Source organism: Oryzias latipes, chromosome 8 (assembly GCF_053564925.1).
Source record: "Oryzias latipes strain Hd-rR chromosome 8, Olatipes_Hd-rR_3.1".
Taxonomy (NCBI): domain Eukaryota; kingdom Metazoa; phylum Chordata; class Actinopteri; order Beloniformes; family Adrianichthyidae; genus Oryzias; species Oryzias latipes.
Genome location: NC_136244.1, coordinates 19861930 through 19876390, shown reverse-complemented (window position 1 = coordinate 19876390; position 14461 = coordinate 19861930). Strand labels below are relative to the sequence as shown.

Sequence of the window (14461 nt, the reverse complement as noted above, 5' to 3'; positions counted from 1 at the left end):
TTTATTAAGAATCTTCAGGACGAAATAAACAAGCTTTATATTTAAAATAGATGCTTAAACCAGCTGGAGATAACTCAAAGATGCCTTGAGTTATATATATGTATATATGTATGTATGTATATATATATATATATATATACATTTATATAAAAACAACGCCCCTCTAACCCTTCCACGGGTGGTTTCTCCTCCAAGCTCGGGTCCTCTACCAGAGGCCTGGGAGCTTGAGGGTCCTGTGCAGTTTCTCTGTTGTTCCTAGCACTGCGCTTTTCTGGACTGAGAAGCTGAGGTCTTTCCAGGGATCTGTTGTAGCCACTCCTCCAGCTTTTGGGTTACTGCCCCGAGTGCTCCAATTACCACAGGCATCACTGTCACGTTCACTTTCCATGCTTTCTCCAGTTCTTCTCTGAGTCCCTGGTATTTCTCCAGTTTCTCATGTTCCTTCTTCCTGATGTTCCCATTGCTTGGCACTGCCACATCCATCACAATGGCTTTCATCTGTTCTTTATCCACCACTACAATGTCTGGTTGGTTCGCCATTACCATCCTATCGGTCTGGATCTGGAAGTCCCACAGGATCTTTGATCTGCTTTTCTACCACCTTCGGAGGTGTTTCCCATTATGACTTTAATAAGACGGAACAAGACAGAAATTTATATATATATACACACACATATATATACATATATATATGTATATATCAAACCACTGGAACCCTGCATCAACATTATAAGCGCCACTTAGAAGTTCGTTGCAGTTATCGCGGACAGTCGCAAGCGACACCGGTCAACCTTAGCATGAACTAAACCGCACAAATGCGATGGGGACACAATATGATGTGATGGCCGATCGCTCTGAAGTATAAACCGGGCATTAGGCAACACTTATAAAGCTTCAACAGATAAACAATAGTCAACTGTCATCATTTATAACAATTATTGTGAGTGAGCACTTTTTAACTTAGATATTCAGAAGTTATACAGGTGTCTGCAGTAATTGGTGATGTGTTTTATTGCAGGCTGCATTATAGATGAATGCCTTGACAATTACATGTGAATAAAGGCACCATTGCACCAACACAACACAATATTATCACTCAGCTATTGAACATCTGGTTATGTGTAGTGTCTATTAGTTATCACTTATTCCTATCAGAAATCAAACATTTTCTTTGGAAACAGAGCATAATATCCCTAAAAATTGGCATTACATTCATATTTTTAAATGGACATTATTTTATAATTGACATTTTAGTTTTTGTTGATCTACAATTGAAATTATGAGAATTAAGTTCTACTTTAATAAACATTTGTACAATTTCCAACTTCTGACATTTCACTTAACACAACAACTGGTGTATGAGTGGAGTCAATATTAGTCTTTAGTATATGAATGTTTTCTGGCATTTTTTTAACATAATCTGACATTTTAATAATATGGAATGAAACACAGGCAACTTTGACAATTAATATCTGCTTTCAGTTACAAGTGCCAGCAGAAATTACAGAGCAGGCATGGATTGCATAACTCCTTTGATCCATAGTGATAATTGTGTGACATCTTGTGTAACATTTCAACACTGTGGTTTGTTAGTTTGTGGATTACATTAAACAGAAAATCTTCCAAACTGTCATCTCAAAACTTGAGTATTGACATAGTTTTAGTTACTCTTGACATTTGAATGTCATCTAAAGCCTTAGTCACCACTGCCCTTATGGGTGGATACAAGCTGTCTGCAAGCAAAAAAAGGGGCAAACCAGTACAGGGCGTGCAGGTGACCCATGCAAAATAGCAAGGTCGTTAACCGTTTGGACAGCCAGTAGGGGGAAAATGTTCATGCACATTTTTTCTACAAGCATGCTGTGAGCAACTGGTCACAGCGAAAAAAGACAACATGCTACTGAAAAGCAATGGGGAAGTAGGTGAGACGGCGTACAGGCGTGTCTGTACAGGCATGTCTGTAAGAAACATTATTGACTCATTATTTTTAATCCAACCAAGTCCTGCACATTGAACAAGGAGCTCGTTAGTGCCTTTCAAGTAATAAGTGCGTGCTTCTTGCAGGGCAGCCTGATTGTTAAAAATGAGGACATTAGTGTGGTTTGTGTTGGCGTCCTATGGGCACTTGCGTATCAAGTCCTCACCCAGTGCATGTGGCATTTGTGCGGGATCAATTGTGCAATTTACATTAAAATGCTTCACAATACACTTACCACAAGTTTTCATTCGACCTCTTGAGGTGCCTGTATGATCCACAAGGAAACTGAAAGACACACCTTTAAAGACTCACTCCAAGGAAAAAAAATTTTTAACATATTTTTGGGGCATAAGCTTAAAATAGCTTTTCTGAGTGGTTCTTTATTCAAAAATGTTGTCTGGAAAAGCTTGTGTGATGTTGAAACTACATTCGTTAGGCCACAAGCTCTCTGCTCCGCTCCATTCTGATGTATCAGAGAAACAAATCAATGTGTGTCTTTGTTTACCTTGTCCGAACTGGCATCTGGTTCAAAACTGTACGTCTGGATAGCTTCTATATTGCTCGCCATTTTTGTTGCACCGGTAATGTTATGTTGGGGGTGTGAGGGGCTATAAGCTAGTGGGAGAGCGTGTAAACAGATGGATGATGGTAAGTGACGGCAGGCTTACTCCACACCAGAAGTTCTGGCCACAACTCAGAGACAAATTTTTAATCAACTACTGCCGCTCTGCAGAAAATGTGTCCCAAAAACTAACGCAGGTTTTCGATTTGGAAAAAGAAAAAAACTGCATCGTCATGATGATCGGAGTGGGTCTTTAAGAGGCAGCTGCTACTCTCTATCACCCTCCAAGGACCTGGACAACCTAAAAACCTGCATCACTCATACAGATAGATGCATATGACTAAGGCTTTAAATGTTTACCGATTCCTCGTAGAAACCACCCAGACCTTTGTTTGTGTTTCTTGTTCTGCAACACAAAGCCACCAGTTCATGTCTTTTAATGCAAACTCATGTGGTGCACTTCCTCATACTGTCACTTCTGTCTTGCTGTTGGTCACAAAGTATGGTTGTGGAGGCATGTAGCGGGAGTTGTGCAACTCTTTTTCAATTGTACTGAGATTTTTGGGGCCGTAACTCTGTCGGTGGCCCAGTGTGTCTTTGCTCTGCCATGGTCTCAGCGCTCCTGGGCTTGCTGCCGAGATGGAGCTGTAGTACAGAGACTGGGTGCTGTAGCTCCGGGGGCCCCTGCTGTTCTGTCCATCCTGTTTCATAGACTTCTGTCTGGGTGGGCTGTAGGGGTTAGTCAGCTCTGGCTCCATATCCACCTCCTCCATTGGAAGGCTGCTCGTGGTCGTCATCTCAAATGGTTGCTGCCGGCTGCTTTGGTAGCCTTCTCCCGCTTTCTCTGCTAACACAACAAAATTAAGCATTTTAGAAGTTCCAGCCTTCTAAAATACTTTTTAATTATTATAAAATATGCCATTTGCACGTACTCAAAAATGTCAATTGCAATACTTGTATTTCAAACTGATATTATTACTCTTATTTATTATTAGGCTATTTATTTTCAAAACTTTTTGACATTTTTAATGTAAAATTTATATCATGCGTAGATAATTTGGGATAATTTATAAAAAAGTCTATTTTTAGTTTATATATTTATTTAGAGCAAGAATCCAATAAATGTAACAAACAGTTTCACGTTATAAAAAAAAATTACAAGACTGAAACATGAATAACTTGCTGTTATTAAGATTAGTAATGTGGATAATGTATGCATAAAAAACAAATACAAAAGTTTAGTAAGATAAATATTGCAAGAAAAAACTATTTTTTCAGTTTATGTAAAGAAAAGAACACTCAGAGAAGCATTATTTCAAAATATGCTCTAAAAGAAGTAAAAAGGTATTCAAATGGTCACCTGAGTAAAAGCAAATTTAAAAAAAAGATAATAAAACAAAAATTCAAGATACCTTCTGTTTTTAACAACTATTTTATTGTCATTTTTTTTTATTATTCTGCAACGTCTGTTAATTTTAAATATAGTTTGAACCAAACTGAACAGGCTGAGTCTTTTTGCTAAGACTGTTTGGTGTAAAATGATTTGGGGTGCACATTATTTGCTTTTTTCTTTTTGTGAGGATTGTGCTCCTGGATTTGATTTTGTCAGTTATGTTTCTTGGTTCTGGTCATGTTCTGTTCAGTCAGTCACACCAGGTTGAGGTTAATGACAATCCACAGCTGTCTTCATTTCTGTAATTACTCTCAGTGTATTAAAGTATATTTGAGTTCTTCCATGTCAGATCATTTGCGCCGTCACCTTTTTGTTTCCCCCCATGGTTTTTGTCTTGTTTATTTATTAAATGTTGAAGTTTATCCCATCAAGCCTGGTCTCTTGGATTGTGGGTTTTACCATCACTTCCTGACATTTCCTGGCCTTCTTTTATATTTTCTTTTTCAAATATTAACATAGTTTTGCACCTTAAACTCTTAATGCACGTCAGCCTTTGCAGTTTTATCCTCATTTTTGATTGTATCTCTAATTTCCATGACCTCACTTATTAGTATTTGGATTGCTCCTAATTGCACATTGTCCCAGATGTCTACTAATAAGATTTACTCCATCTACATTTTCCCTAAAGAACACTTTGCTTGATGGTCCTTCAGAAAATTAGCTGTGCTGTTTGAGTGAGCCACAGACCTCTAGACTTGATGCGATAAAAATGAACATTGTGATGACGTTTATCTGTTCCAGACCACTTTGTCAAAATACAGCAAAGAGATTCAGATAAAACTGATGAAAACAGCTAAATAAACACATTTTGCAACTTTTAATAATACGTTTTTTTGAATATTAATTCCCTAGTATTGCATTCAGATGCATCAAATCTGAAAAGGACATAGGACGGCGTTTTGTTGTTTTTTTTCAGTTGACTTTAACTGTCATCGCTGGCTGTCACAGTTATTTTAATATCTGCAGAAATCCCTTAAGGACTCATTCTGACTGATCACAGCCTGTTACTATACATCATAAATAGTTAGATAAAGCATTTTTTTACACATTCTCTGACAGCGCAAGCATTTATTTTTGTCCCGTTAACGACAACGCCAAAAGGGCGACAGAAATAATTTAGTACTGTGATGTTCAATTCTTATATGGCACTTGTTCTTTTTAAAACATGTTTTTTGGGTGCAGGCTTATATTTTTAAATTAGAAAAGGGAGAATAACAAATTAGGCTTGCTTCTATAATTAATTTTTGCTCTCCTGATGGCATAAAGGGATTAAGTCTGCAAGGCAAAAGCTTGATGGAGTTTCAAGTAAACCGTGTTTCAAGAAAAAAAAAAGGCTGACTTCACTATTAGCTCCTATACTGGCTGAATATTTTAAAGTATTTTTACACAGAAACAACATTTTTGGCTTCCAGAGCAAAAATGTAATTTCAACTTCTCATAAACACAGTTTCCTCATGAAAAATGTATCTTTATTCAATAAATATTGTGAATTTGAACAGTTTCTTTTGCTTTATTCAGATACCTCCGGATGAACAGCTGCTCACCTACAGTCTTGAGGGTGGTGTACTTGTTGAGGTCTTTAAGGGGCGTCTGTTGCTCATATGGGCTGGTGATCTGTCCCACTGCTGGATATGGCTGACTTATCAAAGTTGGTGATTGAGCCACGTTGTTCATCTGGTTACTGTCTAAAAAAAAAAAGGAACACAAATAAGAAATACATCATATTTAAAACAAGTAGAGCAAAAAAGTATTTAGTCAGCCACCAATTGTGTAAGTTCTCCCACTTGAGAGAGGCCTGTAATTTTCATCATAGATAAACCAACTATAAGAGACAAAATGAGAGAGAAAAAAATTCCAGAAAATCACACTGTCTGATTTTTAAAGAATTTATTTTCAAATTATGATGGAAAATAGGTATTTGCTCACCTACAAACAAGCAAGATTTCTGGCTCTCACAGACCTGTAACTTCTTCTGTAAGAGGATCCTCTGTCCTCTACTCGTTACCTGTATTAATGGCACCTGTTTGAACTCGTTATCTATATAAAATACACCTGAAAAAACATCAAACGGTCACACTCCAAACTCCACTATGGCCAAGACCAAAGAGCTGTCTAAGGACCCCAGAAACACAATTGCTGACCTGCACCAGGCTGGGAAGACTGAATCTGCTATAGGTAAGCAGCTTTGTGTGAAGAAATCAACTGTGGAAGCAATTATTAGGAAATGGAAGACATACAAGACCACTGACAATCTCCCTCCATCTGGGGCTCCCAGCAAGATCACACCCAGCGGGGTCAAAGTGATCACAAGAACAGTGAGCAAAAATCTCAGAACCACACAGGGGGACCTAGTGAATGACCTGCAGAGAGCTGGGACCAAGGTAACAAAGGCTACCATCAGTAACACACTACACCACCAGGGACTCAGATCCTGCAGTGCCAGACGTGTCCCCCTGCTAAAGCCAGTACATGTGCAGGTCCGTCTAAAGTTTGCTAGAGAGCATTTGAATGATCCAGAAGAGGATTGGGAGAATGTCCTATGGTCAGATGAAAGGGAGTAGAAAGTTCATGTTGCCCAGATACAGCCCCAAAACATCACTGCTCTAGAGGAGATCTGAATGGAGGAATGGGCCAAAATACTAGCAATAGTTTGTGAAAAACCTCGTGAAGACTTACAGAAAACATTTGACATTTGTTATTGCTAACAAATGGTATATAGCAAAGTATTGTGTTAAACTTTTGTTATTGACCAAATAGTTATTTTCCACCATAATTTACAAATAAACTCTTTCAAAATCATGTGATTTTCTGGATTTGTTTTTTTCATTTTGTCTCTCATAGTTGAGGTATACCTATGATAAGAATTACAGGCCTCTCTCATCTTTTCAAATGGGAGAATTTGCACAATTGTCGGCTGAATAAAAAATACTTTTCTTTGCCCTACAATAAGTTTTCCACCTTTCCATATTACAAAAAAAAAAAAAATCATTCCTTAAGGTAAATGTGGTGAGGATTTTCTGCTTTGGCTGCAGCAATGTCTAAAAGGTGAGGACCATGTAAAGGCCTTCTGATAAGCTCCCCCAAAAACAATTGAACCCCAAAAAGAAACTATTTTTTAGGTTTTTTGATTGTTTAGCTTAGTTTAGCTTAGTTTGAGAAGGACTGAAATCTTCTGATTGTGACACTAAAATCACATTTGTACGGTAGCCCGGAAGTGCAATCACTCAATAGAAAAAACGTATTAAAAATCAGAATGACAATTAAAAAATAAAAAAAATAAAAATTTAAAAATAACATTACATTTTAGAAATCTAAGCAAAATACTGGAAACTTAAACACAATTAAAAAAAAAACATTCCAGAACATTTCATCTGAAGCATTTTAGAAAACATAATTAACTTCCAGAAAAAGGAAAATGAAATGTTAAAAAAATGCAACAAAAGAAAAAACCAGAAAAGGAAAGTACTGTGGGACATCGCTGATTGAACGATGACCTTTGCTCATCATTTCAACCTAAAGTTATTTGGTACAAAGTAATACTGGATATGCTCCATACTAATCCTTAAACTTTTATTAGTATGCGGACATTGTGCAATAGATGCGATAGAAGAATAACGTCATCCAATCAGCGACATCCCATTCATAGTCCCAACTTTGTCTGGTTTTCCATTGTGTTTCTTTTGGTTTCCAAAATGTGTGATTTTTATTTTGTTTCTTTTTTTTCGTAATTGTGTTTTGGTTTCTGGATTTTTTTTAATTTTTTTTTTTTAAATCTTGTTTATTATTATTATTCTTTTTCGCTTTCTTAATTGCTACTATGATCTTTACTATGTTTTTTTATTGAGAGATTTGTTGGTGTGTGATTTGCACTTCAGGGCCACCGTACATTTGATATGTATTTGGCTTAAGTAGTTAAGTTATTGTAGCAGGCACGTCCACAAACTGGCAAGTTTTTTTTTTTATTCTTTCGATTCGTGTTGCTGCATGAAATTAAAAACATGCACCTGTTTCACCAAATCAGAAGCTCAGTGGCCTGGAAGCTCAGTGGCCTGGGCAGAAGAAGTCTGCGGTTTGATGGTGCTCCAACAGTGTCATAGAGTTATGATGAAGATGATCAGATATGGGCCCTTACTAGAGGCATTATTGGGGGTTATCACAACCCCACAACCAGACTTAGTCAAATATGGTTGTTGTTTTTAGATTTTGTCTTCCTTAAAACAAATTCAAAGTGTACAATTTTGACAAAATATGCTTTAATGGGAGCAATAATCATCTGCTTGTATGTTTGTTTGACTCTTAATTCCCTCAGAATGAATTACCGTGTCTTGCAAAAAAAAAAAAGAGCGTTTTGTGGCTTGATAGTGTTACACCCCCTAAAGGCTTTTTTGGTGACCCAGCTGGAAAATCATGGCTGCTCTTTGTGCCACTGAACTAATCCCAAAGTAGACATCTGGTAAATTGAAGGGTGCACAGCAAATAGATGGGCCCCAGCCTATTGACACGTCAGAGGGAACAGATGTTCCATGTTGCTTAGTTTAAAGAAAATTAGATGAGCAAATCAATTTATGTGATGTAACTTGAGGACGATTTTGTGCACATTTTTAAAAATGTTTTGTAGGATTTTGTTTGCTCTTTGTAAAGTATTTTGAGACAACCTTGGTTGTAAGGTTGATAAATATTAATCGCGCTTTATAAATGTTCAAAATTGAACTTTTTTTTTCGAGAAAAGTGATTATCCATCTTTTACACTCACCCCTCATCCCTCCGACTCGGTAATTATACCATTGAAACCATCAAAATCTTTGTGTATTTGGGCTCCACAGTGACCTAAAGCCAGTGATCCTTTGTAGAAAAGATTTGGCAGGATCAGTCTTGCAGTCTCTCTGGAAACAACCACTCTGGCGGCATCAAACAATCTCCTGTAAGCTTCGGGTTTACAACTTGCCAGTACTCTTCATCCTGCTGTATGGCTCATAGACGTGGCCTCTAAACAAGACCTTGGCAGCAAAAATAGATGGATTTACTTGGAGAGCTCTCAGAACCATTGAGAACATCAAATGGGCCCAGCATCTCATGGTGCTAAGAGCATGCAACATGGTAGCCTAGAGTGTCTTGCCTGGCTGGGCAGGACCCACTGGTCCACCTGGTCAGCTTCATGTATGGAGAAAGGAGCAGTCCCCTAGCAAGAGATGATGATCCAATCAACTGAGGAGTAGTCTTGGTTGAATTAGCCCCTTATTTAGGATGAATGACCAGGAAGTTCGTGGGAAAGTTGTTTCAGCCCTAAGTCCAATGATGGTATTATCCACCTTTCTCACCCAACCGTTTCATTCTCTTTCTGGGTTTTAATCAAAAATATTTACATAAATTCAAGCTGTTGAAATTAAAAACATTATTGTTGAGGCAAAACCATTTAAATGTTGGAGTTTCATCTTCACTATCTGGTCAACTGGTCAAAGGTTCACTAGAAACAGATGTGATTTGATTAGGTGCCATCATATTAGTTTCTTATAGGAAAACCGAAAACCTCTCAAGGCTGATAGGAGTCTAAAATCAGCTGTTGATTCAAGTTGGTGTCGGTCGATGGAGGAGCAAGGATGCTGCCTGTTGAACAGCAGCTGCTGGGTCCCTATATATTAAAGACAAGCATCAAATCTATCTGTGTTCAATTTCTGGTCATTTTTTTAAGCTTATTGACCTGTTTCCATTTCACAGTAAGTAGGCCACGAACACAGGCCCTCCATGAGAGTGATCTTATTTAAGTTGACTGTAAAATCTTATCCAGTCATAGTTGCTGTTTATCAGCAATCACACTGTTTGTGGAGTTGTACCTGAAGTCCAGGATGTTCTTGTCTGGTGGGACAAAAACATCACTTCACACCAATTGGTTTATTTCTCTGTGGTTCCCATTTCAGGATTTTACTATTTTGAGCCTTTTGTCTGAAAAAAAGACCTGTTTTGTTCAACAAAATATTATTTTTGCTAAACTGAATTGTCCGCCTCAACCTGACTTGTTCTCTGTAAAAATGTTTGATTTTCCTTTTTTTCTCATTTCAAAAATTGTAATGACAGTGTCATTAGACCAAAGGCTAGGAGTCCCGTAGGAGCTCTAAAAACTGCGAATGTCACCAAAACCATGCCTGTTACACAGTTTGATGCTGTGAAAAACATAGAATCAAAGCAAATAGGAGCAATGTCTCCATATATAATGAGAATGATTTTTTTTCTATTTTCTATTAATAATACTTTTGTGTGAAATCTGCACCAAAGCTTTTTTTTAAACAAGGTTTCAGGACCATCATGTATGGGTTCTGACTCTGACAGAATAATCACCATTTTCCAGAGGCGTGTTAACAAACGTGTTAACATTTCATTTTGATTTCTGGCATTTACTTTTGCTTTACGAAACATTTCGTTTTTGTTTTGGCTAATTTTTTTGGAATTGTGTTTGGGTGTCTGGAATTTTGTTTTGATTTCTAAAATGTAGTGTTATTTTTTTTTTACCATTTTTTTTTTCCATTGTGAACATTGCAATGTTTTCGTGATTAGTGGTTTGTTGGTGGAATTTGCACTTCAGGGCCATCGTATGAGACAGCTTGATGTGCAGCAAACTAAATTCATATATAGCATATATAAATATGTACAGTTTAAATTTTCCTGTAGGTGTAAATTAAGATGCCTTTTGACAAGCTAAAAAAAAAGCATCAAGTCATTTAACATAGAAGCTGGAACTATTAGTGAATTAAAGGTAAAATACCAACAATATTGGTTTTTAGCCAAACACCATCATGAAAACTGCCCTTTCTGGTCACTGTTCTCAAAACGTATGTAGAAAAAAATGTGAATTACGTTAATTTTAAATATCACTGAAACAAACAGAGGCAAACTGAGAAAACCAAACCTAATTTGCAACTTTTTTCCCCCATAGTTCCTATTTTAACAGTTTATCCAACTTTTACTAATTTTACTTTTTTCACGCCTTTTTTTTTAGCAATTGAAACACATGACTTGCCTCATGTCAAGCCCTCTGTGAAAATCATCTGTGAAAATGCAAAATGTGTGGATGCCATTAAAAATATTCCATATTTTGGTCCAAGAGAAAATAACTTTTAGTGGGAATGAAAATGAAAGAGAAAAATACAAAAGAAGCAGACTGTTAGACTCTGACAGCCAACAGCTGAGAAACAAAGATGAGCCTTGAGTGCTTTGAACCCTCTGCAGTGTGTAGTGGTTATTACAGAGACATGGCATGCCACTACATCATGACAGATTGATATGAAGCAACAAAGATATTTAGACGCCTTTTTTAACCTTTCAGGGATGGCAGTCAAGAAGACAGCCGCCACCATTGCGCTGCTCCAACTCAATGAAACCCAATCCTTCCCACACATCTGTGTCCTGCTGCACTTCCAAGATCAAGGTCACAAACCCTGACATAAAATATGCAGCTCTTTTGGCCTTGGTATTCCATGGTCGTAGTTTACATGAGTGGGAAATGTTGTCCAAGGAGTAAAAGCAGCTACCGGTATGTTCTATTTTCAAAATCAATTTATGTTACCATTTTATACAGACATGAGGACAAAGAAGGAGCTTGCAAAAATATGTTCACTAAGTGTACCTGGAGAACCATAACACTAACTGCAGACAGACGAACTTTTGCAAAATAAGAGCTCTGAGGATATACACTTATTCTAAAAAAAATTTCTTGAGTATAAACATCTTTCTGTTCACAAAAAGGGTTTTTATAATCAGAATTAAGTCTGAGAGCATTTGAAAAAAGGCTGTTGCCAACATTGATTTAAGCCTGAAAATAGCCTGTAGACATTGAAATGCAATTTCCATCAAACCACATATTTGTGTTTCTCTTTAGAATAAATGACTGAAAAAAACAAAGAAACTGCTCCATAATGTGGCAAAAATGCTAAAAGTAAAAGGTTCTAATTCAACCTATCAAAACCCATGGTGACATCTATGTAATAGAAAAAAAAATTGTTCTGTAGTCCCCTTGGTCTGTGGTATGTCCCACACAAATTTAGTTTTAAGGAAAAATGAGTCTGGGTTCTTATAGGTTAAAACGAAAAGATTTACTTACAGAAACTGGTTAACGATAACTCAGCTTGGATGTTCTCATAGTGTTGATTAAGTCCGAGGATGTCTGCATGCTCCGAGGCAGGATGTCGGATTACGTGTGCAAGTGCTCTGAAAAAAACAAAAACAATCAGAGGTTCCATTTAAGTAAATTCTACCGTGTCTATTTTGTGTTCATCACCACTAAAAAAAAGAACATTTAAAACGTTTAATATAACCATAAAACTCAGCGGCTTTGGTCAGTTCCTTGTTGCTGTAACAAATTGTAACACCAGCACATGTGACAAACTCACACAAACCTGACTATCAACATTTATTTAGTCGTAGTCAAACCATTTAGCCATTAAAGTTGATAATAATAACTAATTTTTCATTTTGAGCTGAATTTATTCCCAGCCCTGACTAGAAATATTTAAAAAACCCAAATTGTCAAAAGGCCTGTCTGGTCCCTAAATGGCAGGAGAACATGCATCCTCCCCACACCCACTCAGCCTCCTGACACCAACATTTATGGCACAACCGCTCAGTTCACAAGTGAGGAAGAGGCCAATGTTTGATCATCCCTCCCAAGCTGAGTATTTGCTGTGATCAAATTGCTTTGCTTCTTTATAAGGGTCTTTAGTGTAAAAACATCTTAAAATCTTAGCCTTTAATCCCATGTATTCTGAAATTAATGTACTTCTTATTCAATCTTTCATTACAGGGAAATAAACACTTTAAACAGATTTGATTTGTAATTCTTCAACAATTTTGAGTGTCAACAAACTAAACTTATATTTTTTATGGCACCTTTAATTTACTCAGCATTGCTTTTTTGTGTGTGTTTAAGGTCATCAAAGGTCTTGCTGCAGCTGTGAACTCATGGAGTCAACGATTATTTTGGTTTACAAAGACCAGCTTTAGAATCAGAAAATAAAAGAAAAAGAAGAGCAAACATCATCCTGCCCTTTTCCAAGTGGCCCCTTAAACAGAGCAGCCTATTGCTTGAGTATAGCTGAACTGGAATCATGAATAATTTCTCTGTCAATTGACATGTTTGAGAGCTAATTGTCATTTGAAGCTATCACAACGCTTGAAGGTTGAGTTTTGTGTGAGTCAACCCTTTAGGCAAAAAAAAAAAAAATATTTGCAAATAAATAATAAATACCAATTGTGACATGATCAAGTTCTGTAATTAAAAAAACCATATACAAGCATATATATTTATGTCTTTCAATAACTTCTTTTTATGTTAATAAAGTTTTGTTGCCCCCCCCCCCCTTGTTAGGCCCGTGAAGTCCAACACCCACCTTGACATGTTCTCTCTGTGCGGACGGTGCGTCTTTTCCAGACCAAGCTTGGTGAAAATCCCGATCAGCGCCACGATGGCCACGATCCCGCATATGATATACACAATCAGGCTGGTTTTATCCTTTGCAGACTCCAGCGCCACATCCACTTTTGAGGGGGGTCTGCCGGTCATCATCCACGGGGGAGTGCCGTAGTTCATACAGGTGGTTTGGTCCAGGCGCGAGCTTTTGTACTCGCAGCAGAACCTGAAGCCACAGGTGCCGCAGCAGTACAGGTAGCTGCCGGTTCTACACACGAATGGCGGGTCCCACTGACCCATCACGTCGTAGTAGCCCTGGCACTTTTCCTCGGTGTGAGGGCTCTCCGTGACCAGACTCTCCCCATCCGTCACCATGGATTCGTTGAACCCGGTCATTATTATGAAGTCATCGACGGTTCGATCCGGCTCCCCCTGCGCGTCACAAACCATAACTTTCACCAAAAAGTAGCCAAGCAGCAGTTCAGTTCCCCGCATTTTTGCTGAGTTTTTCTCCCTGAAAATAATTCATATATTCCGACAGCACGTCACGAAGGACTGAGGTAGTTTGGTGCGTAAATTAGAACTCCAAATTCCATGCGTAAAAGCTGCGCGCCACCGCGCACCTTTCTCGGTTTCAGGTCATTTGGGGAATAATTTCAACTCTCAACCATCGGCTGAAGAAAAAAGAGCATCACTGAAAGGAGGGGGGTGTCATTCAGACGCGTCTGAGGAAGCTTCACTCCAGGGCTCGGTGCAGAAAATAGACGGAGAGGGAGGGCGAAACAAGCCAAACATCAGATGAGAGAGAGGAAGGAGAGAGCTGGCTGCACTAGCTCTAATTACAACTCCTTACAGCCCGTTATTATTGTGCTGTGGTTTTTTTTAAAGGCTGCAAAGGCACAATTTGTGATCTAAATCTTTCTAACAATTCCAAAACCAGAGTTTTCCTCCCCCAGGTATAACACCATAACAAGTCACATACAGGTAAATAAAACATTTGCATTGCCTCAACCACTGAAGATTTCTTTGCTTTAGCTTTAAGACTGCAGAGAATTAACAGTGCAAAACACT

The 14461-nt window shown here is 37.9% G+C and overlaps 2 protein-coding genes across 3 annotated transcripts in view; one reads left to right on the top strand and one right to left on the bottom strand.

Moving 5' to 3' along the window:
• Nucleotides 1-11442, top strand: part of unkl (unk like zinc finger) — a 38519-nt gene extending 27077 nt beyond the window's left edge. The window contains exon 17 of the mRNA XM_078951715.1: nt 11312-11442. Within this exon, the coding sequence (XP_078807841.1) occupies nt 11312-11427 (116 nt within the window). The 3' untranslated portion in view covers nt 11428-11442. The remainder of the gene's footprint in view (nt 1-11311) is intronic.
• Nucleotides 987-14143, bottom strand: shisa9b (shisa family member 9b). 2 transcript variants are annotated; one of them, XM_004071596.5, is made up of 4 exons: nt 13371-14143; nt 12086-12192; nt 5538-5678; nt 987-3387 (listed from the first exon to the last, which is right to left on the bottom strand). In XM_004071596.5, exons 1-4 carry the CDS (start codon nt 13883-13885, stop codon nt 3005-3007), a joined length of 1146 nt encoding a protein of 381 aa, XP_004071644.1. In that variant the 5' UTR covers nt 13886-14143; the 3' UTR covers nt 987-3004. The 2 variants fall into 2 exon arrangements, with proteins under 2 accessions (XP_004071644.1, XP_020560863.1); XM_020705204.3 differs by having other exon boundaries at nt 987-3384; nt 13371-14137.
• Nucleotides 14144-14461: the final 318 nt, after the last annotated feature.